At 38.7% G+C, this 23,825-nt stretch overlaps 1 protein-coding gene across 4 annotated transcripts in view; it reads right to left on the bottom strand.

Moving 5' to 3' along the window:
• Positions 1-19,824, bottom strand: part of Clcn3 (chloride voltage-gated channel 3) — a 59,627-nt gene extending 39,803 nt beyond the window's left edge. For 2 of the 4 annotated variants that reach the window (XR_006151080.1, XM_042701726.1), the window contains exons 1-2: positions 19,221-19,401; positions 7,573-7,748 (exon numbers count right to left, since the gene is read on the bottom strand). Coding sequence is in view for 3 of the 4 variants with exons in the window: in XM_042701726.1 (XP_042557660.1) it covers positions 7,573-7,732 (160 nt within the window). In the remaining variant the exon portion in view is untranslated. Of the gene's footprint in view, positions 1-7,572; positions 7,749-19,220 lie in introns of all 4 variants that reach the window. The other 2 variants (XM_042701755.1, XM_042701746.1) reach the window with 2 other exon arrangements.
• Positions 19,825-23,825: the final 4,001 nt, after the last annotated feature.

Genomic DNA, 23,825 nt, shown 5'->3' on the forward strand with positions numbered 1-23,825 from the left:
ACAAATGTACCATTATTTGAGTGATTGATTTTGGAATGAGGCACATCTAACAACTTCTACCAAGGAATGTGATAGAGATAGGAATGTGGGGTTTGCATTCATTGCAGTCAGTGTTTATTTTGGAGGATATGGCTCCAGGATGGAGCCCCAAATCTATTACTTTGGGGAAGGGGGAGTACCAGTACTGAACTTGAACTCATCCACCCCATCCCCTGAGCATTTTTCTCAAGGCTGGCACTCTACCACTTGAACTGCACCTCCACTTCCAGCTTTTTTTTTTTTTTTGCTCATTGGAAATAAGTCTCTAATTTGTCTGCTGGGGCTGGCTTCTAACCTAGATACTGAGATTGTTATTAGTGCAGCTAGGATTACAGGTAAGACCCACCAGCAGTGGGCTAATATATTACTTTTGTAATAATAAATGTGGAAGTATTTGAATCTCAAAAGCAAATCTCTCATTTGTGTGGGGTCCACATTTTCTCTTAAAGAATCATAATATAGGCTGTAATGCTTTCTAACTATACTTTAGAAGAAAAGGACAAGGTACATTGGAGATGTAGCAGAAGAGAACTCTGCCATAGATCAGGGAGAACCAGGCTAATAAACTACATTACAATCAGGGTGAGGGCTGAAGGGGACAAGAAGCAAGAGACAATGTCAAGAATTTCTATGTACAGCTAGGAGAAAAAGCTGAGGATAGAACCTCTGAAAACTACAGAAAATTCAAAAGAGGAGGACATTTTTATTTTCAAATGCATCCTGGATTATAATCTCAACCTGATGTGAGATTTCAGGTAATTTACAATCTCTCTGGATCTAAACCAAGAGGACAGAATAAATAATGGTCCAACCTCAACCTTTAAACTCCTTTATAGCATGAACATTCAGCCCAGCTAAGTTTTTTTTTTTTTTTTTTTTTTTTGTCGGTCGTGGGGCTTGAACTCTGGGCCTGGGCGCTGTCCCTCAGCTCTTCAGCTCAAGGCGAGCGCTCTTACCACTTGAGCTACAGCGCCACTTCCGGTTTTCTGGTGGTTTATTGGAGATAGGAGTCTCACGGTCTCTCCTGCCCGGGCTGGCTTTGAACCGCGATCCTCAGATCTCAGCCTCCTGAGTAGCTAGGATTACAGGCGTGAGCCACCAGCGCCCGGCCTCCAGCTAAGTTTTGACATAGTTTTTTAAATGAAACAAGTGGGGAAGTGTGAGACAAATATTAATATTGCATAATTAACATTAACATTTCATAAACAAATGAGCCTAGTACCTTTTTCTTAATTTTTGACCCATGTCCAGAAGGAACAGAGAAACAGGTCAAATGATAGCTTAGGGATGAAACTGTCCTTTAGGTTTTTCCCTCAAAGCTAGTGCTCTACCACTTGAGCTACAACTCCACTTCCAGACTTATTTATTTACTTACTTTTTATTTATTTTTAGCTAATTAGAGATGAGTCTTATGGACTGCTTGGGCTGGCTTCAGATTTCAATCCTTAGATCTCAGCCTCCTGAGGAACTAGGTTATAGGTGCCCAACTGTTACCACTTTATATAAGTAGATATTAGTCTAGAATAATATCAAGCAACTACTACCTAAACACCATGGATTATTCTAGAAAACCATACTGTATAAAAGCAGGAAACAAAGGTATACATACCAAATTATTCCATTTTTTAACTTTCTTTCTTTTTTTTTTTTTTTTTGGGGGGGGGGGTCCGGTCTTAGAGCCTGAACTCCGGGCCTGGGCGCTGTCCCTCAGCTCTTCAGCAAAAGGCTAGTGTTCTAGCACTTGAGCCACAGCCCTACTTGGCTTTTTTCTTTTTGCTTATATGGTGCTGAGGAATCGAATCCAGGGCCTCATGCATACAAGGCAAGCACTCTACCACTGAGTCACCTTCCCAGCCCCCTCCACTTTTAACTTTCAAAGAAGTAATACAAAATTATATTCTTAAGGATGCAACCTCAGGTGATCAAATCATTAAAGTAAAGCAGCAAAGTGAGGAGAGAGGAGAAAAAAAAAACCATATTTATCACTAGAAGAAAAGGAAGTATTGTGAACAGAGAGATACAAGTAGAAGGTTTCTAAAACATGGCAAAAAAGTGTGTTTTCTTAACTTGAGTTGGCTGCAAAGATGCTTGCTTTATAATATCTTATTAAACTGTCCAACTATGTTGTAAGCATTTTCTGAAGGTAGTTATGTCACAACTCAGAAGCCTTTAGAAAGTTATCCTACATCTCTAATTCTATTAACATCTAATGGTATTTTTTTTAAATTTTTCCCCTTTACTAAAGCCCCTCTAATCTTATTTACAATTTCAGTTTCAGGCAGTAAGTTTCATAAGTATCTTCACTGACTTTCACTTTTATTGTTCTAAGTGGGAAAGGCAGGGCGGAATTCAGGCGAGAGCAGTGGTGAGTATTACACATATTAAAAAACCTTATCAATGACAAGATAGCTTTTAAAACTTAATTTTTACAGAGCAACATCAATAGCTCAGATGACATCTGAGGTACAAATAAACAGGTTCTGTATAATAAAAATTAAACCTACTTCTTTCCAATGATCCTAATTCATTATTTAGTTTTCTTTGTACTGGAATCTTAGGCTAATTTTATCCAGACACCAGTTTATTATTACTCCTAGTATTTGGATCTTAAATCACAACACTTCAAGCTGGGCACCAGTGGCTCACGCCTGTAATCCTAGGTACTCAGAAGATCTAAGGATCATGGTTCAAAGCCAGCCCCGGCAGGCGGTTTATCTCCAATAAACAGCTCAGAAAATGAAGTGGCACAGTGGCTAAAGTGGTAGATTGCTAGCTGAAGAGCTAAGAGACTGCGTTCAGTTTAAGCCCCATAACAACAACAACAAACCCACAACACTTCATAACTTCATATGGTTTAATTCTCCCTGAGTATTTTAACCTGTCTCTTAAATAAACACAAATGTGAACAGTCTCCTACTTCCACATATGTTAGGAGGGTGGCTCTGAGTGGAACAGTCTGGAGTCTTAGATACAGTAAATGTTTCCAAGATAGCTGGTAATAGACTGTGAAGGCTATCAAATACATTTAGACATGACCTTGCTTTGAATAAGTATCAGATTATTTATTTCTAAAAATAATTTTGAGTAGACCATTTCAAAGAATCATGGCCTTTCTCCAATAGCTACTAAATGGTAGCAGTAATGTTTTGATAGCTTTCTTAAGAACTTCCAAACATTTACAGGAGATTCACAATATAACTATTTCATACTTTCTAAGAGACATAAGTTTATGTTGCCAATATGACTTTATAATTTCACATTACAATGTCTCACTCATTAGAACAGTATCACCAATGTTACTGGAAGAAGCCTGGTAAAACAATACAGCTAAAATCAACCTGTCATCTACTGAAGACAAACGCACAAATACAACCTTTGCAATTTTTCTACGTTAGATTTTCTTTCCCAGATTTCTGAGTTATAACACAATTATTATGAGAAATTTATTTTTGCTTTTAAGTTCAGTACAAGGACATTGTGTTTACTAAAAAGCTAATTTTGGATTATTCATGTTTTCTACCTGAAGATCTCACAGCTGCATTATTTATATTCATAAAATCAACTGAATTCAACAGTCTGTAGCATTTAGACTTCATATCTTTAGCAATACTTCTACTATAAACTTTTAACACACTATACACAGAATAACACTGACAAAGTCAGACAGCTAGATGCTTTGTCATTTCCTCCTGGCTTTCCATCCTGCTCTTTTTTCTCCTGGGTGATGCTACCAGGGCCATTGTGTAGTACTGTTGTAACGATACAGATGGATGACACAGTTCAGTACTCTACTGAGTATTCTACCCACGCTTACAAGTGTCCAGTCAAACCAAAACTTCTCTCTATATATCTATACTAGTTCAATAAATAAAAACAAACAGATGTAATCAGCTAATATATTAAATAGATTAATATTTTATAAAACCACAAATTGTTCATCAGCACCTACTGTATACCTGCCAATGTATAATACACTGTTAAAAGAGAATATAAATAACCAGCACTTTTTGTGATTGCCTATGATATACTAGTATCTCACTACATAGTTCGGAAATAAGGGAAATTAAGATTGCTCATCAAAAATTATGTAATTAGAAAGATTAATCTATATAATTAAAACATAATGGAGCAGTTCTAAACAGAACTACATGAAGAAAAAAATTAATTACTGATAAGCAAGCAGAAATTGGTAAGAAATTTTTACTGGAAAAAAATGCATAGCTTAATTTAGGAGAAAGCCTGGCAATAAACAAGACAAATAAGGAATAAGTTAAGAAAGCCAACATTATAAAGCAATCGAATTTACTACACAGAAGGAGCCCTTAACTTCAACTTGGAAAGCAGGTGGTCAGCTGAGGTGGAACAAGGCTGAGGCAAGAGAATTCAAGGACAGGCTGAATTATGAAAGGAGTTCTAGGCTATATAGTGAAGTTCCTCTCTCAAAAAGCCAAAACAGGACAGAAGAGAAAAACAAAACAGTGAGAAGAAAAGAAGGTAGGGATTTCTAGAGGATCAAGAGCTCATTTCAAGAAGCAAAGTACAACAATAAAAGATCTAAACAAATGGTAGCAGTCACAAGTTTAAACCTAACAAATACAGAGTCCAGGGCAATGATACAAAAGAAAGCCCCATTTGCCATAGGATTGATTATATATTTAAAAGTTATCCAAGTTTTTTAAACTATTAATGAAATAGATCTATCTTCCTAAGTAACAGATAAATCTTATGCATGTAGGTTTAGGTTTATAATTCTGAAGCCAAACTGTTGAGTATTTGGAAAACTCTGAAACATATAAAGAAAAATAAAAAGTATCCAAATTCCTTCGTCATTAATTTTTTTGTATTTCCCTTCAACTTTATGTGTATGATATTTTAGGAGAACTGAGGTATTATATATACAGATGACTGTTCCCTTTTTATATAAATCTTCCACTCTTACAGTTTATAATGCAATATACTGAGTCACCTTATTCACTTATCCGGTATACATTTGACAGCTAGTTTACCTTGAAATACAATTTTCAGAGTATGTTCAACTATGGTCTGTTAACCTCTAAAGATATGAAAAATCTTTCTCACGGTTAAAAATCATTCTCAATAATTCTAAGACATTTATCAGTTTCTTACTGCCACTGTAACCAATGACCAGAAATGTACTGGCTTAAACAACATAAATGTATTCTCTTACAATTCTGGATATCAAAAGTCGAAGAGCCAGGTATCAGCAGGGACACTTTCTTTCTGGAGACTTCAGAGGAAAATCCATTTTCTTGCTTTCTCTAGCTTCCAGAAGCTGCCTTTATTCCTTGATTCATAGTCTCCTCCTTGTACCATTTCAACCTTTTCTCTCAACTGTCTGTGTGACTGAGCCTCCTGCCTCCCTTTTTCAAGTACCTCTGTGATTACATTGGCGCCAGCCACTCAAGTAATAGCAGCTGTTCACACATCTCAAGATCTTGGGTTTAATCATAACCACAAAGTCCCTTGCATCAAGTACAGGTGCCAGGAGTTAGGGTGTGGCAGGTCCATTACTCAACCAACTACATTCTCAGTTTTCTTCCTTGTACAGACCTTCCAATTTCTGATAGATACAAAAGCAATAGGCTAAAAACAGCTGCCAACAGAAGAAGCACCAAAATGTACTAGAAGAGATTGTATTTTTTACTACCATAAATTTGCAAATAAGAAATTCCTGGTCTTTTTTCTTCTAAGTGGCATTGTTAAGACATTCTATCAAATCACAACTTGTAAGTATATTATCCAAAATGAAACAATGACTTCTCTATTGTTATACAATGATTTCATCTTAAAGAAAACACTATATGAATGGTTGTTTTCACAAGTACATTTTTTACTGGAAAGAACACTAGTTGCTTAGACATCAGAATCTGGCAGGCATTTTCTCAATGTGACTTAACTTTGCCTGTCTTTCAAGTTAAACAACTGACAGTAGTTGACACCAATAAAAATAATAATATAAACTCTTGCTAAGCCTTTCGTGCTGAATTATAAATCATGGAGAATGGTGTATATTTTCATGTATATGAAAATTTACAGCATCAGTATTAGTAACAGTTAAAATATGCTGGGGTTAAAGGTGTGGCTCAGTTGGTGGAGTGCCAAAAGTACAAGCAAGTCAAGCAAACTTGAGGCCCTGAGTTCAAACCCCCAAACTAACCAAAGGAGAAAAAAAAAAGCCAGATATAAAAGATTACATATACTAGAATAGCTGGAAAACTCATTTATATAGAAATCAAGCAATAATTATTTAGAGTGAGGATTCTGAAACTACTGGTAATGTTTCATTGTTGACTGAAGAACTATTATATAAATAGTGTTTATTCTGCAGATATTCAGCAGTTCAATTCCTATACCTATGTTTTAATGATGATACAGCTCTCTATATTATGTAGTTACATTGAACAGTTTGCTCCACTGTAGAATTTCCTTTCAAAATTCCATTTTCAGTGATCAAAATGTTTTGGAGAGGGAAAGGTGAGTTGGAAGGGATGAATGAGTTGGAAGAGGGACATCATTGATCAAGATGCTTGTATTCATAAACTTTTGTTGAATGGCAACTCCTCTGTACAACTACTTAAAAGTTATATATATATATATATATATATATATATATATATATAAAATTTATTTTTGGGCTGGGCGCTGGTGGCTCACGCCTGTAATCCTAGCTACTTAGGGGGCTGAGATCTGAGGATCACGGTTCAAAGCCAGCCTGGGCAGGAGAGACCGTGAGACTCCTATCTCCAATAAACCACCAGAAAACCGGAAGTGGCACTGTAGCTCAAGTGGTAGAGCGCTCTCCTTGAGCTGAAGAGCTGAGGAACAGCACCCAGGCCCAGAGTTCAAGCCCACGACTGACAAAAAAAAAAAAAAAATTTATTTTTGATCGTAGGGTTTGAACTCAGGGCCCGGGCACTGTCCCTGAGCTCAAGGCTAGCTCTAGCTCTACCAGTCTGGCTTCAAACCTCAGATCTCAGCCTCCTGAGTTTCTAGGATTATAGACTTGAGCCAATGGCAGCCAGCTAATAAATATATATATATATATATATACATATATATATATATATATTTTTTTTTTTTTTTTTTTTTTTCAGTCATGGGATCTGAACTCTGGGCATGGGTGCTATTCCTCAGCTCTTCAGCAAAAGGCTAGTTTTCTACCACTTGAGCCACAGCTCCACTTCCAGCTTTTTCTGCTTATATGACGCTGAGGAATTGAACCCAGGGTCTCATGCATGCAAGGCAAGCACTCTACCACTGAACCACCTTCCCAGCCCTAAAATATTAAAAAAAAAATGTTTTGGAGAGACATGAGAAAGTAGTGGTCAGGTTAACACTGACAATGTGCTAATGTCATTGAAATGTACACTTTAAGATAGTGAAGTTTATATTGTGTGGACTGACCTCAATAATCAATAAAGTTATCCCAAAAGTCACTGTCAGTAAAACGGTGCCTACATTTACTGGCAGATATTCATGACTACAAATACTGAATTGCAATGCTGCACTTACCCACTGCTGTGTCACCATCTAACAAATTGTCATCTTCAGAAGTCTGAAAGTCCATAATAACACCTGCTCCATCTAACAGCTCCTCGTCACTACTCGCACTGGTTATACTGTTGTAGCTGTTTCTATAGTAGCCTCTATGGAACAGCTGCTCAGACTCCATTTAGCTGTCTGATTGTCTGGAAAAAAGGGGGAAAAATGATTTTAACATTTTTCCAACATAAATAATTAAACTCATCTAGCTTAACATGACAAATGGAAAGGCAGGGAAAATTCCAGGTTCACCGAGAGTGGTGACACACAATCTGTAATCACGTCACTGGGAGGAAGATCGTGAAGCTGGCCCAGGCCCCATAGCGAGACCCTATGACAAAAGATAAAAGACAAAAACAAACCAACATAAAAATAACCTACGTCACAACATCAAAATTAAGCTGTTTTACCTCTAGTATGCTGTTTCTAAAATAACAATAATTTCTTCTCACTATGCAGCAGAATAAAGAAAATTTTTTTCAAGCACTGGTATAAAATAATCTCTATTATCAACTAAGTGATTAAGGTAGCAAGATGCATTCATAGCTACACTTTTTTTTTGCCAGTCCTGGGGGCTTGAACTCAGGGCCTGGGCACTATCCCTGAGCTTCTTTTGCTCAAGTCTAGCATGCTACAACCTGAGCCACAGCGCCCCTTCAAGCCTTTCTGTTTATGTGGTACTAAGGAATTGAATCCAACACCTCATGCATGCTAGGCAAGCACTCTACCACCAAACCACATTCCATCCCTCACAGCTATAGTATATGTGAGGTTTCCTCCACTCAAAAGAGAGAAGTTAAGGAACTGATAAAAGTTCATAACTGATAAATGTTTATGTATGGATAATTTTTTTTTGTCGGTCATGGGGCCTGAACTCTGGGCCTGGGCACTGTCCCTCAGCTCTTCAGCTCAAGGCTAGTGCTCTACCACTTGAGCCACAGCGTCACTTCTGCTTATGCGGTGCTGAGGAATCGAACCCAGGGCCTCATGCATGCAAGGCAAGCACTCTACCACTTAGCCACCTTCCCAGCCCAGATAAATTATTTATGGAAGGATTTCTAAGAAAGTTCCAAGAACAAATGACTAAAGTAAAGAAAGAGAGATTGTTGTTTTTGCATATTTTTTACCAGATCAAATGCTCAAATTTGACAATTTTAAAATTTAGGCATACTTAATTCTATAGATTACTTCAATAGTTTATTTTATTTGTGTGTTTGCTAGCTGCCAGTACTGGGGTTGAATTCAGGCCTCAGGCTTGGCTTATTTACTCACAGCTATTGCTCTACAACTTAAGACATGACTCCAACCCTACTTTTTGCTGCATTGCTTGAAGCTATAGTTTCTTGGACTTTTCTGCTTGGGTTAGCTTCAAACATATTCTTTTTATCATTCTAAAATTTAAATTAGAGCACTATGTCAAACATTATAGACAGACAGATATAAGGGTAATTTTAATTTTTTTCAAAAAGTAAACCCAGAAAAACATGGCTTGATTGTTCTTACCCCTCCAAAACAGTTCAAAACAATATTCCTCCTACATAGTTAGGCTTTTATTTATTCCTCCAACATCAAAATAAGTAAGTATACTGGCATTAGTAATGGACTTGTAAAAATTACACGTGTAGGACAATCATAAAAGCAGTCAAACTAGCAAGGCAAATAAGACAAGAGGCTCTAGAGATCACACTAGGTACCTACAGAAAGTAAGATAACAAAAGTATTTTCCACCTCTAGTGCTTAGTATAGCAGTGAATTCTGGAACACCTAAGATTCCCTTAAGACAATGTCTTGTCCTATGGAAAACAACTTCCCCCAAGAGCTTTAGTAATTAAAAAAAAAGTACTCATTTTAGAAATATAAAATACTATTAATATAGATTTTTGTTGTTGGTGGTGGTGGTTGTGGGGCTTGAACTCTAGGCTTGGGCGCTATCCCTCAGCTCTTTGGCTCAAGGCGGGTGCTCTACCGCTTGAGCCACAGCGCCACTTCCAGTTTTCTAGTGGTTTATTGGAGTTAAAAAGTCTCAGTCTTTCCTGCCCGGGCTGGCTTTGAACCATGATCCTCAGATCTCAGCCTCCTGAGTAGCTAGGATTATAGGCGTGAGCCACCAGCGCCCCGCTAATATAGATAGATTTTAAATGCATTCATTCTATAAATTCATTGTCTTAAAGATCATAAAGTGACTTTTGTTTTGGGTGCCAGTCCTGACGCTTGATCTCAGAGCCTGGGCCCTGTCCCTGGGCTTTCTTTACTCATGGCACTCTACTATTTGAGCCACAGCGCCACAATTGACTTTTGGATAATTAGAGACAAGAGTTTCATAGACTTTCCTGCCCAAGCTGACTTCGAACCATGATCCTCAGATCTCAACCTCCTGAGATCTGAGACTGGCACCTGGCTATGAAATGACATTTTGAAAGCTTTTTGAAGGCAGGTCTCAATTGTCAGCATCTAGCTTCAAACTGGCAATAAATGTTGAAATAGTTTAATCAACAAGGTCAAAAAAGAAATGTCTTCAGTTTCCAATAAACAAATCCTCTTTTTAACAGTATTAAACTGGTTTTAGAAAAATAAAATAAACCTAACATACATTTCAAAGGAAAGATTAATATTTGCTGTTTTCCAGCTTTATAAATGTTAGTTATCTCTGTCAAAAATGGCCTGTTAGGGGCTGGATGGCTTAGTGCTAGAGTGCTTGCCTAGCATGCATGAAGCCCTGGGTTCGATTTCTTGGTACCACATACGCAAAAAAGGCCAAAAGTGGTGCTCTGGCTCAAGTGGTAGAGTGCTAGCCTTGAGAAAAAAAAAAGGGGGGGCCTGTTATATTAAGATTATTAATACATTAAGGGTTTTATAATTAAGTTAAATCATGCTGAAAATTTTACAGTTCCTTTGAGACAAGCAAATTAAATATTGTATCTCTTGTATAAACAACTAAAAGGTAATTTGCTTGTTTTTATTTGTTTCATAATGGAGCGAGGATGGAGAGTTTTATTTATTAGGTGAAGGAAAATGGAAAATATGAGGTGCTATATTTTTAAGAGTCTCGAAGCAAATCATCAATTTGCTGATTTTCCAGGAATGCAAGAACATTTCCATTCAAAGCGTCAATTAGGAGGACATATAATAGTGTGAACAGCAATCAGGGATGTAACACATCATCTGCTCTTCCTCTTTGTTTTTCATCTGACTGCCTCTGCCTTCTTCCTGTCCCTCACTCTTCCTCTTTCACTTCTCCTTTCTCTGCATGCGTGCGTGTGTGTGCGTGTGTGTGTGTGTGTGTGTGTGTGTGTGTGTATTGTGTTTGTGAATATATTGTGTTCTATGCCACACAGTCCTAAAACCCCAGAACTTGAGGCAGGAAGAACATGAGTGGCAGGCCAGCTGGTACACAGAAAGTTCCAGTGTAGCCTGGAGTCATAGCAGGACCCTGTCTCAAAACATAGAGGAAAAAAAGGAGAGAAGGAATGTCGGGTCAAAACACTGCAGTCAAATGCAGTAGCTTGCAAACATATACTTGCAGTTATGGAGATTAGACATAGCTTGTGAAAATCCCGAGGTGAAGCCTGGATGACTGTTATAAACTCATAAATGATCCATGCACACTCTCCTTGCCTGACTCCCCTTTGATCTCCATGCTGCAGTCAGCAAAGCTTTTTCAAAAAGCAAGTCTGATCACTAATCTCTCCAGTCAGTGGATTAAAATTTTTTCATAATTTCCCACATCCCTTAGGAGACAAATTCCTTAACACAGCAGAAAAAAATGCTTATGTTCTCTGGCCGGGCCTGGTTCCCCAGCATCATGTTAATACCATGAACTCTGGACTCACTGACCTTTCAATCTCTGTCCCATCAGGATCTTTCTTTCCCATCTCCTGCCCCCTGAAGACATTCCTACCCCCTCTGCCTGGAGCCTATCCTCAACTTCTCACTTAATTAACTTTCTCATTCCTTTTTCAAATCTCACATCAAGTACCCTATTATTACAGGGCACAGAGGTATGTGCCAGTAATCCCATCTACTCAGTAGGCTGAGGCAAGAGGATCTCAAGGCCAATGCCAACCTAGGCAGCACACAATACTATCTCAACAAAACCAGAAACACTGAAACAGAGCTTACTACATGCTAACGCTATACTAAACCTTCACAATTTTTTTTTTTTTTTGCAGGTCCTGGGGCTTTACCTGTGGGCCTAGGCTCTGTCCCTGAGCTTCTTTAGCTCAAGGTTTAACACTCTGTGTGCTACAGCGCCACTTCTGGTTTTCTGGTAGTTAGTGGAGATATGTCTCATGGACTTTCCTGCCTGGGCTGGCTTCAAACCTTGATCCTCAGATCTCAGCCTCCGGAGTAGCTAGGATTAAAGGCTCCCTGCTTACAAATTCACTTAGTATGTTTATTAAATGTAATCACAACCCTAAAGTTTCTGTGTTACCTTCATTTAACAAAGGAGGAATCTAAGACATGGAAAGGTTAAATAACTTGTCCAAAGTCATGAAGTTATAAAGTTAGAGGGGAAAAAAATGCTTCGCTGACCTATTTAGTACCTGAGTCAAATTTTCCCTGACTCAGTCAGATTTGCTCATTATTATTCCTCTCCGCTCTCCATTATAGCACTTACTAGAGTAGTAGTATTAAACATATTTTTGCAATTATTTTGTTAATGTAGCTGTCTTCCCTGCTAGAATGTATCATGAGATTTGGCACTATTTCAGTTTATGCTCAAGACTGCATATTCAATGGTTAGCACAGTATTTGGCATGCTAGGTATTCATTTGCTTTGTAAATTAAGCTGTTTTATTTTGAGATTATTATGCTTTAAGATCTGGTTATAACAAGTAATGCAGAAATCCTAGATACTTCTTATCCAGTTTCTACTAATGGCAATTTGTCTTGTAGAATAAAGCAGTGGTAGAGTCAAGACACAGAACATTCCATCATCACAGATCTGTCATATTGCCTACTTTTATAGCCACAATCACTTCTCTCCAGCAGCACTACACCTCTAGTGACTCCTGGCAATCCATCATCCATTTTCTAGAATGTTGCCACTTGAAGAATGTCATATAAATGGAATTATACAGTATGCTGCTTTCTGGGATTAGCTCTTTGTACTCAATATAATGTTTTAGAGCTTTAATTTGTCTAGGTTGCTATCAAATAGCTCATTCCTTTCTATTGCTAAGTAGATCCATACTATAGACATATACCACAGTATAAAAACTGACCCACTCCACATCTGGCTTTCCTCTAGGTTTTGGCAATTATTAATAAAGCTGTAATAAATATTCATAAACAAGCTTTCAAGTGAACTTTAGTATTTGTTTCTCTGAGATGAATGTCAGAGTATAACAGTTATTCAGTGGTCACAATTTAAAATTTTCATTTTGGGGGCTGGGAAGGTAGCTCAGTGGTAGAGCGCTTGCCTTGCATGCATGAGGCCCTGGGTTCGATTCCTCAGCACCACATAAGCAAAAAGAAAAAAGCCGGAAGTGGCGCTGTGGCTCAAGTGGTAGAGTGCTAGCCTTGAGCTGAAGAGCTGAGGGACAGCGCCCAGGCCCAGAGTTCAGGCCCCACGACCAGACCCAAAAAAAAAAAAAATGTTCATTTTTGGTGGCAGTAGTGGGGTTTAAACTCAGGGCCTCTTCACTTGCTTGCTTGATGTTCTACTATTTGAGCCACATTTCTGGCCTTTTTGTCAGTTATTTCTGGAGGCAGTTTCAGGAATTTTTCTGCCCTGGCTGGCTCAAACCACAAACCTCCAGCCTTCAATAGTCAGGATTACAGGTGTGGACCATTATACCCATGTTTAGCAATCAAACACACTGCCAAACTGGTTTCCAAAGTAGCTAAACTATTTTACTACCAACAACGTACAAGTAACTCAGTTCCATTTTTTTCACATCCTTGCTGGCACTAGCTGTTATCACTACTGCTTATTTTAGTTTCTTAGAGGTTTAAAGTAATATTCCATATTATTTTATTTTATTTTTTTGGTCAGTCGTGGGGCTTGAACTCTGGGCTTGGGTGCTGTCCCTGCACTCTTCAGCTCAAGGCAAGCACTCTACCACTTGAGCCACAGCACCACTTCCTGTTTTCTAGTGGTCTACTGGAGATAAAAAAGTCTCACGGACTTTCCTGCCCGGGCTGGCTTTGAACCGTGATCCTCAGATCTCAGCCTCCTGAGTAGCTAGGATTACAGGCATGAGCCACCGGCGCCTGGCTTATTCCATATTCTTTTACTGCATTTTCCTAGTGACTAATGATAGTGAAAAATCTTGTATAGGCCTTCATTTGCTATCTGCATATCTTCCTAAGTTAAATGACTGTGTCTTTTGCCTTTTATTTTCTATGTTGGATTGAACAAGAACCAGAGATTCATTTTTTTTTTGCCCATTTTCTAACTGATCTGTTTTTGTACTGTTGGTTTCTAAGAGTTTCCTATATAGTGTAGATGAGTTCTTTCAGATGTTTTCTGCAAATATTTTCTCCTACTTTGTGACTTGTCTAAACAAAATATACCACAGCACAAAAAATATTTAATTTTGATAAAGTTCAAGTCATCAATTTTTTACTATGGATTTTGCTTTTGGTGTTAAGTCACAGAAATTTTTGCCTAGTCCTACCTCTTATAGCCCCTGGAAACAAGTGACTTCAAGGACCTACTTTTTCATGGCTCCCAATAGCTTTCTCTCTCCTTAAGGAAGACAGAGGATAATGAAGAATAGTGGCTATGTTCCAAAGGAGTGACAGTCAACCACATTTGGCAAATAAGCAAAACAGAATAGCAGAGCACATCCTGGGTAAAAGAATAAATAGAAATCCTCAATATCCACAACCAGAAAGATGAAAAAGTCCCAAGAGCACTGATGGAAGGGAGGGAAAAACCCTGAGAGATCCAGGCATTTCTATGTAAGAAGCATTCTGGAATTCTCATCTGAACAAGAGAGAGAGCAAGAGAAAGAGAGAGAGAGAGAGAGAGAGAGAGAGAGAGAGAGAGAGACAGAGCAACTTGTACTAAGCAAAAGGAAAGAAATGTACATATCATCCTATTTGGAAGAAACAGTTGTAGTTTGAAAGTTTGTAGAGTTCATGATAATGATAATGCATCTTATGAAGGTTAAAATGTGTTTGTGACTTTAGCTAATTATCACTATCACACAACACTGTGAAATTTGTGAAATTTATATAATCATTTAATCTCAATAAAGAAATTAAAAAAAAGAAGTTTGTGCAGGCTACTGGTCATACATTAAAATGTGACAATTATGTTATGAATGTCAAAAATGATCATTTATATCTTGATAATCATATTATATCTTATCAATAGGAAACAGTACTTGATAGCTGTCACAGAAGATGCAAAGACTGCTATGAAAACTCCGGGAAAAGAACAGAGCTCACTGGGATTGATGATGAGAAGCTTTCTTTGCAAAAGGCATGCGAGTCCTTAAAAGGAAAACTGCATTTTTTTTTATGGAGCAGAGATGGGAGAAAATACCTGAAACAAAATTAATGGCATGAGTCAAGGTATGGAGCAGAGACAATAAAAACATTGGGAGGTGACGACAATGTGCACAGAATGGTAATATATAAAAAGGTTCCATGGTGAACAAGCTTAAGCAATCTATCATACTCTTACTTAGAATCCTAATAGAACCCACAGCCTAACCATAAAAGAACTAGAATGTCAGATTAAATGCAGGTAGAAGAAGGCTGAGCAAAAGAATACCACCAATTTTTTGGGTAAAGGCAACAGAAGAGTAAAATCGCAATTGTGTAAGGAATGTACACATCTGGAACATTTTAAATACTAATGTGAGATGTATCAAACTCATGAGGCACTGAAGACAGTATTTATATACAAAAACAGCACAATAAAATCATATGTAGGCAGGCATGGAATAGCTCATGCCTGTAATCCTCCTACAGGAGGCTGAGATCTGCAGATCATGGTTCAAAGTCAGCTCAGGCAGGAAAGTCTGTTAGACTCTTATCTCTAGTTAACCACTAAAAAGCTGGAAGTAGAGCTGTGGCTCAAGCAGTAGAGTATGAGCCTTGAGGACAAAAGCTTGGTACACAGGCTCTGAGTTCAAGCCCCCAGGACAGGCACAAGAAGAAGAAAAATTGTATAAATTTGTGAGGAAATTTAATTTGATAACTAGAATAATTCAGAGAGAGTCTAATACTCAGTCTTTTTAGGAAAATTCAGACTTTAAAATTTTAGGTCACTACTAGACAACAGCAATTACATGTAGTCTTAGGATTATATCAGCACCGAGCAGTATTCAGTTTAAAACAAGTCTTATAATGCTCAAAATTAATGTAACTAATCCTATGAAAGTTTAAATGTTCCCCTCTGTACAGTATTTTCACAATAAAAAAATAAAAATAAAAAATAATATTCTATGAAATGAACTCCAAAAAAGAAAATAAAAGACTTTTCAGTCGCCAAAAATAAAAAGAAAGTTTAAATGTTTAAAATCCTGATTTTAAACTGCTTCACAGGATTAGTTTTCTTTCTTCAGATGTGGTGATGTATTTTCTACTGCACTTGTGGTAAACATAGAAATACTCATTACCTATTGGTCATTGATTTCTATCAGAAAAGCAGGTAAAATTTTGTAATATAGACATGAAAAAAAAAAAAAAACCTATTTTCTGTGTCCAAGCAAATAAAATTCCTAAGCACGTTTATGAAAGTTCACCTATTTCCATGAAGTATGTATTATAGTAAAAGACATATACACAATAAAACTTCTAAAAAGGAAAAGGGGCAGATGGAAAGAGCAAGATCAGATGCAAGAAAGGTCTGTTTACTAACTAGATTTTCAGGTTTATTCAAGCAGAAAGAACTTATTCCATACAACAACAATAATCAACTGATCTCTCCCAAAAGTAAGAGTAACTGATATACTATTTTTACTATTTATTTTAGGCATGTGTATATCTAAATTGGGTCATTTATTCTTCTTCATAGAACAATAGAAGAATAACCTACTAAAGAAATTCATTCTCTGAAGAAAACTTCTTAAAATTTCAAAATGTTTTATGAGCTATAGTCCATACAGCCAAGATAGGAGAACAACCTAAGTGTGAATAAGATAGACACAGAAAACAAATAATTCATGATCTCACTTACACATAATTAAAAGAGTGAAACTCAGAAGGAGAGAATAGAATGGTAGTTACCAGGGAAAAGGTGAGAGGGTATTGACCAAAGCATTCAAAGGTTCTGTTACACTGAAGGAATAAATGTTGGTGATCAACTAATGTATTACAATGCTCAAAACTAATAAGCAAGCTGGGCACCAGTGGCTCATGCCTATAATCCCAGCTACTCAGGAAGTTGAGATTATGGTTCAAAGCCAGCGGGGACAGGAATATCCATGTGACTCTTATGTCCAAATAACTACCAGAAAACCAGAAGTGGCACTGTGGCTCAAGTGGGTAGAGTGAAACCCAAGAGCCCTGAGTTCAAGCCTCACAGGGTGGGGGTGGGGGGAAGAAGAAAAAAGAAAGAGACACATGCTAGCATCGTTTACTTTATCTACATGTGTACGTTCATCATAGCATCTCTTTGTACTCCCTAAGTATATACACATAATCATTATTTGTCAATTAAAAAATAAAGAAAAACACAACTCAGAATTAAATACTAAATGACTTTAAGGGGCAAGGAAAAAATCCACAAATATAAGGCTGAAATTATAACAAGGATGACAAAACAATCCAATAAAAAAAAAAAAAGATGCTATGGAAGACTGAGTCTTTGAAAACAAAATAGTTTTCAAGACTTTCAAAGACTGAAATTATTTCAGTAAGAACTATATTTACTTGGCTCCATTACAAAGCTCTAGATTTCCTCAATGGAAGTAAGGCAGTTGGGGGTCATCCTTCATTTTATATTTAATTAGAGATATCTTTAAAAATCAAAAGGAACCTTATGCTAGCAACAATGTGAATACACTTACAAAAAAAACAAATAGTAAAGACTTAAAAAGACTACTTAAAAGAAAAACTATTTTCAAGAGTTCTTGCAGTTAAATGACTCTAGTGCTATGTCTCTAATGCTTTCTCTACAAAATTTCAGCTGGTATAAACTACCAGCATAAACTACTACTATACCAATATAACTACTATACAGCACATTTGAGAGCATTAACTACAAAATGATATCTTGAGATTAGTTGTGACACTGTCATGGGACCTGGAACAAGTTAACTCGTTTCTCAGTGCTTCGGTTTCCTTCCGTATCTGCTAAATGAGAATAGTTAAGTATCTGTTAAGTATTTTGTTGGGTTGAATATTGAGATAACCTGCAAGCTATGAAACACGTAATATTATATATCATATTATACATTTGAGATGCCTGCTGACAAATCTCACTACAAACTAAGCTGGAGGTTCTACAAACCAGGGATAGCAGCCAACCCCCACAGGATACTTCTTTGATATATAACCCACCACAGAGATCAAATCTGGCTTCCTGAGTGGTCAGGAAATGGAAAGTCTATCACCAACATGACCTGGACAATTGCCAATTTATAACATAAATCCCTACCCTCAACAAATCTGTTCTCCTGAACTGCATCATGCATGTCCAAAACCAGGCCATATGATTACCCACACATGTTAAGAGTTCCTAATTAAAGATATAAATACTATATATTTATAATGACTTCTTAAAATAACTTGCTCCTTCATGCTATCAGTCTTTGAAGTAGACAAGGGAGAGAAAGTAATGGGAATGAAATGCAATCTGTGATAGATTGTGTGCCAGCAGTAGTTGTCCTTTTTAAACCAGCGGCTATCCAAACTTTTCAACTTGAGAAAGTATCTATAGGTCACACACATTGTTTCTAAGTCACACTACACAACATGAAAACCATCAATAGCAAAGCACCTGTGATGTTAAATGCACTCTTGAACAAAATAAATGTAACATACAAAGACATGTCGAATTAACAATTTGTTTCAATCCTGACTTGATGAAAAAAAATCTTCTAAATTAACTATGGATGAAAGGAAGAACATCTCTCGAGCCAACAACTATATCAACCACAGGAACTGCATGACTCAAAAAAAAAAGTTTACAATACAAAACTAAACTTTCAATTTTACAAATATGTGTGTGTGTGTGTGTGTGTGAGTGTGTGTATCAAAGGGCATACTGATTCAGCTCTCATTTAAAAACAATTCCAAAGGAAGTAAATCTCAGTCTCTAACACATACTTTCATGCGCTCTAATTTTAAAAAGGTTAGACAACACACAGCACGCTATGAAAGTTAACTCCTAAGGTTCTAAAGTAGTTCTTGGTCTAACCAGTTTCGCATCAAAGCACAAATATAAATACAAAAAAAAAGTTTGAATGCACCTACGAATTTAAACCTCAGAGGAAAAAAAAATCACGTTTTTTTTTTGTTTTTTTTTTTTGCAATGTGGGCACATTTGAAGTAAAATCCCACTCTCCGAGTGCAAGGTTAATCTTTTACTTGGTTTCCATTTCGAAGCGGGTGACAAGGTAGGAGGAGGTTCGCATCGCCGGGCTGAGTTTCACAGCACGGTCGGCCCCGGGGCGGTGAACACGACACCTTTAACCTCTCCTCGTTCCACTCACCTGGCAGCTCAGAGGCATAGCAGAATCGCCGGCTGGTGTCTGCGCTGCCTTTGGATTCTGCATCTGCTTCGAGGCTGGCACCGCAGCTGAGCCCCGGGAGCTCCGCCTGGAGAGAGCTGCACACCGTGGCGACTTCTCAAAGGGAGCCTGGAGGCGCTGCAAAAGTCCCTCTGCAGGCTGGCACCTCTGTCTGTCTGTCTGTCTGTCTGTCTGTTGTGTCCTCCGGCAAACCCGGGCGTGGAAGGGCCCCAGAGTCCACCTTGCTTCGGTCCCCAAATTCAAACCAGAAACCTCCAACCTCACTTCCCCCTCACAAGACTAGAATGGAATCCATGCTCCAACTCGGGAGGAAAGGAGAACGGTTTTCAAGCCACCTGCACTCTCCTTCCTCATCATCCAGCCACACTCCGGGCCCAGGGCGAACGGGGACTCCGAGGGTTCCAGACCCCGACCGGCCCTTAACCCACGGGAAGGGAAAAAAAGAAGCTGCAGGAGCCCGAAGCCCGACAGGTACGTCCCCAGCGTCGGCGCGTGACGTCACCGCGTTGACGTGAACGGCCGCTCAGCATCCGGCTGCCCCGGCGCACCTTCCTATGGACCACTCTCCGAGCCCACGTCGGCGCCGATTGGGCAGCGTGAAAGCAGTGGGCGGGCTCAGCTGTCTGAGGGGGCGGAGCAAGCGGACTGGCAGGTGCCGAGGGGCGGGCACTGGGTGTGAAGCCCGGGCCGGGCGCTCAGCTCACGTCACTCACGCACTCCTGTTTGCCCCGTCGGCGACCTCTCGGAAGGGCAGGAGGGGGCAGGCCCGAAAGGGGACGCTCCGAGGCCACGCGTCCCCAGCCATCATCTGGTCGCCCCAATTCCCCTCCTGCGGCGAATCCCAGCCTTCCGGAGAAGCGGTCAGCCAGCGCATTCGTTCCAGAACTTCGATCGAAAGACGTGTGAACCTTCGAATTGAGTTAGACCGGCGCCCCATGCTGCCCTGCCTGCAGGTCGTGGGCAGGTTCTGCAATGACGTCATCCGGTCCAAAGCATCGTCTCCCATTACGTGCTTCGCGTTCCCAGGCAGGAAAACGGAGAGCCTAGTTTTAACCAAAATGCACTTTGAAAGAGAATGCATGGAAATGCAAAAGTCTTGTGGAGGGGGAAAAAAAAAACATGATCCGAATTATCTTCGGTTGCATTTACAGGTTCTTGTCTTGATCACAGAATTCAGTAAGCCTAATCCCTGTCTTCCAAAGAGTTGTACTCAGACACTGACATGTTGAATTGAAACCGCTTTGCACAACTACTTAATATGATCGTTTAAAAAAGATTTTTAAAAAAGCTCTATTCCCACTTGGGAGTGAAGGGTGGGGTTAAGAGGCAGTGGCCACAGGTGTGGCTTAAAGGCCTGGTGGGCAGGACTTGTGGGATCGGTATGAGTGCCACCACTGCATGGCAGAATTGAGACCCGCGCGTGTTGAGTGTTTCATGTATATTTATCATGTTTCAAATATAAACGGTGTTTCTGAATATTAACTGCCTTTAACGAAAAATCTTTCCAGACTTTCTATCTCCACATGTGTATACTTTACTGAATTTGTATCTTAGGTTTTTATGTATTTATGGGTCTGTATTGAACATGTATCCGTTTTATCCAGTCTTATTCTTTGTTTTCTTGTAAGGTAGAATTGCATATTCTCCATACCTGGGCTTCAAGGCTGGTAAAGTGCCACAATGGTAAAGGGGTGCTCACAGCTCAGTCAAGCTGCTTATGGCCACTTGCACTACTTTCATCAAGGAAGAATTTGAGAGACCATGATCGTGTCAAAGCACAATTTTCATTTGCTCGAAACACTCTTAGAATACTTTTTTCTTAGAATACTTTTTTTTTAAAAATATGGAAAACCAAGCAAAACCTTTTCTGAACTAAGTTATTTTCATAAGAGATTTGTAGACATTTTTATGTCTTCTCACTGCAAACTTGTAACCAATTTTGGAAAGAAATTTCTATAATAATAATAAAACCCTTACCAAGCCAGGTGCTGGTGGCTCATGCTTGTAATCGTAGCTACTCAGGATGCTCAGATCTGAGTATCGAGGTTCAAACCCAGCCCAGGCAGGAAAGTGAGACTCTTATCTCCAATTAGCCACTAGAAAACCAGAGATGGCATTGTGGATCCAAGTGGTAGAGTGCTAGCCGTTAGCAAAAAGAGCTCAGGGACAACACCCAGGCCTGGAGTTCAAGCCCCACCACCCACACACACAAAAAAAAAACCCTCTACCAATATTCAGATTAGCTTTAATGCTCCTATACCTACCAATCAACAATCCTTAAGATCTCCAGGAAAGGGGAAAAAAAGATTAACTCACACTGGAACGAGCTTATTTCAAACAGGCCTAAGACACCTCATTTCTTAATCCTTCTGGTACCTGGGCTGACACCAAACAAATAAAAAAACAAATAAATAAATGGTGCACATGACCAATGAATAGGATGCACCTTTTTTCTTTTAGCAGTTCCACTAGGAGATTGGGGAGAGGCACAACTTAGTAGTAGAGCACTTGCTTATCATGTTTAAGGCTCTGGGGTCTACCTCAATACCATAAAGTCATGGGAGTGAGGAAAATGGGATTAATTCCCATAACAATCTAAGACCTTTTTTAAAGTTCCACAGAAAATTGGAGCAACAAACAAGACTATATAGATCTTCTTCATGCAATTGTGACCTTGCTTCAGAAAAAGAGCTTACATTGGGAAGAGATTAAGTTTATTAGTCACAGGCTTTAGTCACAGTTACTCTGCAGGTGAAGATAGAGAATTAATTGGGCCCAAGAGTAGGAGGCCAACCTGGGAAACATAGAATTTTGTTGTTGTTTTTTTAAAGAAAATAGTAGGGGCTGGGAATGTGGCTTAGTGGTAGAGTTCTTGCCTAGCATGCATGAAGCCCTGGATTCAATTCCTCAGTACCACATAAACAGAAAAAGCTGGAAGTAGCACTGTGGTTCAAGTGGTAGAGTGCAAGGCTTGAGCAAAAAGAAGCCCAGGGACAGTGCCTACGTCTTGAGTTCAAGCTCCAGGACTGGCACCAAAAAGAAGAAAAGAAAAAGAAAATATTGTCATTGTACCCTCTAAAATTCCTTCCTGATACAATCAGCACCAGGGAAGTAGTTAAAACTGACCTTTTCCTGTTCTTTATCTTTTTCCCCTAACATGGGTGGGGGCCATTTTTTCTGCCAAGGACCATTTGGATATCTATAACATCATTCTCAGACCACACAAAATTATTAATACTGTTAGACAGTCGAGCAATGAACAAGAAGCATACAAACATCATATGTGTCTGTCCCATCATGTACAAAATGATTTTTCAGGCTTTCTGTATGTCCTGTGAGCCATTTTCTACCCCTGAACCTAAGAGCATTAAATTTTCCAGTTTCAAGTAATATCCTCTCTCTCTGTTTCCCTCTCTCTCTCCCTCTCTCCCTCTCCCTCTCCCTTTTTCCTTCCTTTCCCCCCTCCCCCCCCCCCCCTTTCTCTCACAAAATTCTGCCCAGCCTTGGGAAACTCGATACACTTTCTTGATACACTTTGGAATAATTTAAACCGATCTTATGAAGTAACCACTTTCTCACATTCTGCCAAACTAAAGGCTCAATATTTCCTTTTATTATTTATCAAAATGTCCACCCCTTTTCAAACATGAGCCCTTAAATGTGACTAAATCCAGAAATACAGTAATTTAGGAACAAACTAGGTAATGTTTTATCTCTGCATATTGAGCTAGGCTATCAAATAGATCCAAGAAATTCAACTGTCTTCTACATTCTAGATATATATAGCCAATGACTAATTCAAAGTACCAACAGTTAGGGCAAACTTTCAATAATGTAGTTTCAAACTAAAAAATTCCTGCCTGGAATGTAATGATTTGGAACACTAAAATGAAAGACACTGACTTTTTTCTTTCCTGACTAAAATATCTGCATTTTAAGGAACACTTTTCTTCGCAAAAGATTGCTCTATGTTGAGATTGTTTATCCAAATACATAAAATTCAAGGTCTGCTAATGATCACGTACACAAAAACTTTAGAAAAGGAAAATACATAGTTCTACCCCTAACCGTCTTTGTAATTTATTATTTTCTAACTTGTTTCACCTTTCTTCCTGCATTCAGATACCAAAATTCCTAATTGGGAGTGGGAGAGGACACAAGAGGTTCTGCTAGAAATTTAAAAAGGATTATAAAGTCACTTGTACTGCATTGGAATTGCATTTTCTCCAGTGTGCTAGCTACAGTGATTTACAGTGCCATCTTCTGGCCAAGACGCTGTCAAGCTTCCAACTTCCATGAAAGGAATGAAGTATTCTTTAGCAGCACCTTGCAATCTAAGGCTGTCAGAACCCAGAGAAGTTGTCTCCAGTGTTACATGAGAGAGCAGAGGGGAAAGAAAGAGGTGGGTTTCCTTGAAGTAAACATCTAAAACATTTAACCTCTGAGGTCTCCGGCAAAGTCTGTAGTCCTTCCATTGTGGCTACTTTACAAGTCAACAGTACTAAGAAAGCAATTCAAGCCACTATCTTATAGCTTCAGGTTTGGCCTCCACTATCTTGACATTAC

Source organism: Dipodomys spectabilis, unplaced genomic scaffold (assembly GCF_019054845.1).
Source record: "Dipodomys spectabilis isolate Male_0828 unplaced genomic scaffold, ASM1905484v1 ptg000009l, whole genome shotgun sequence".
Classification (NCBI taxonomy): domain Eukaryota; kingdom Metazoa; phylum Chordata; class Mammalia; order Rodentia; family Heteromyidae; genus Dipodomys; species Dipodomys spectabilis.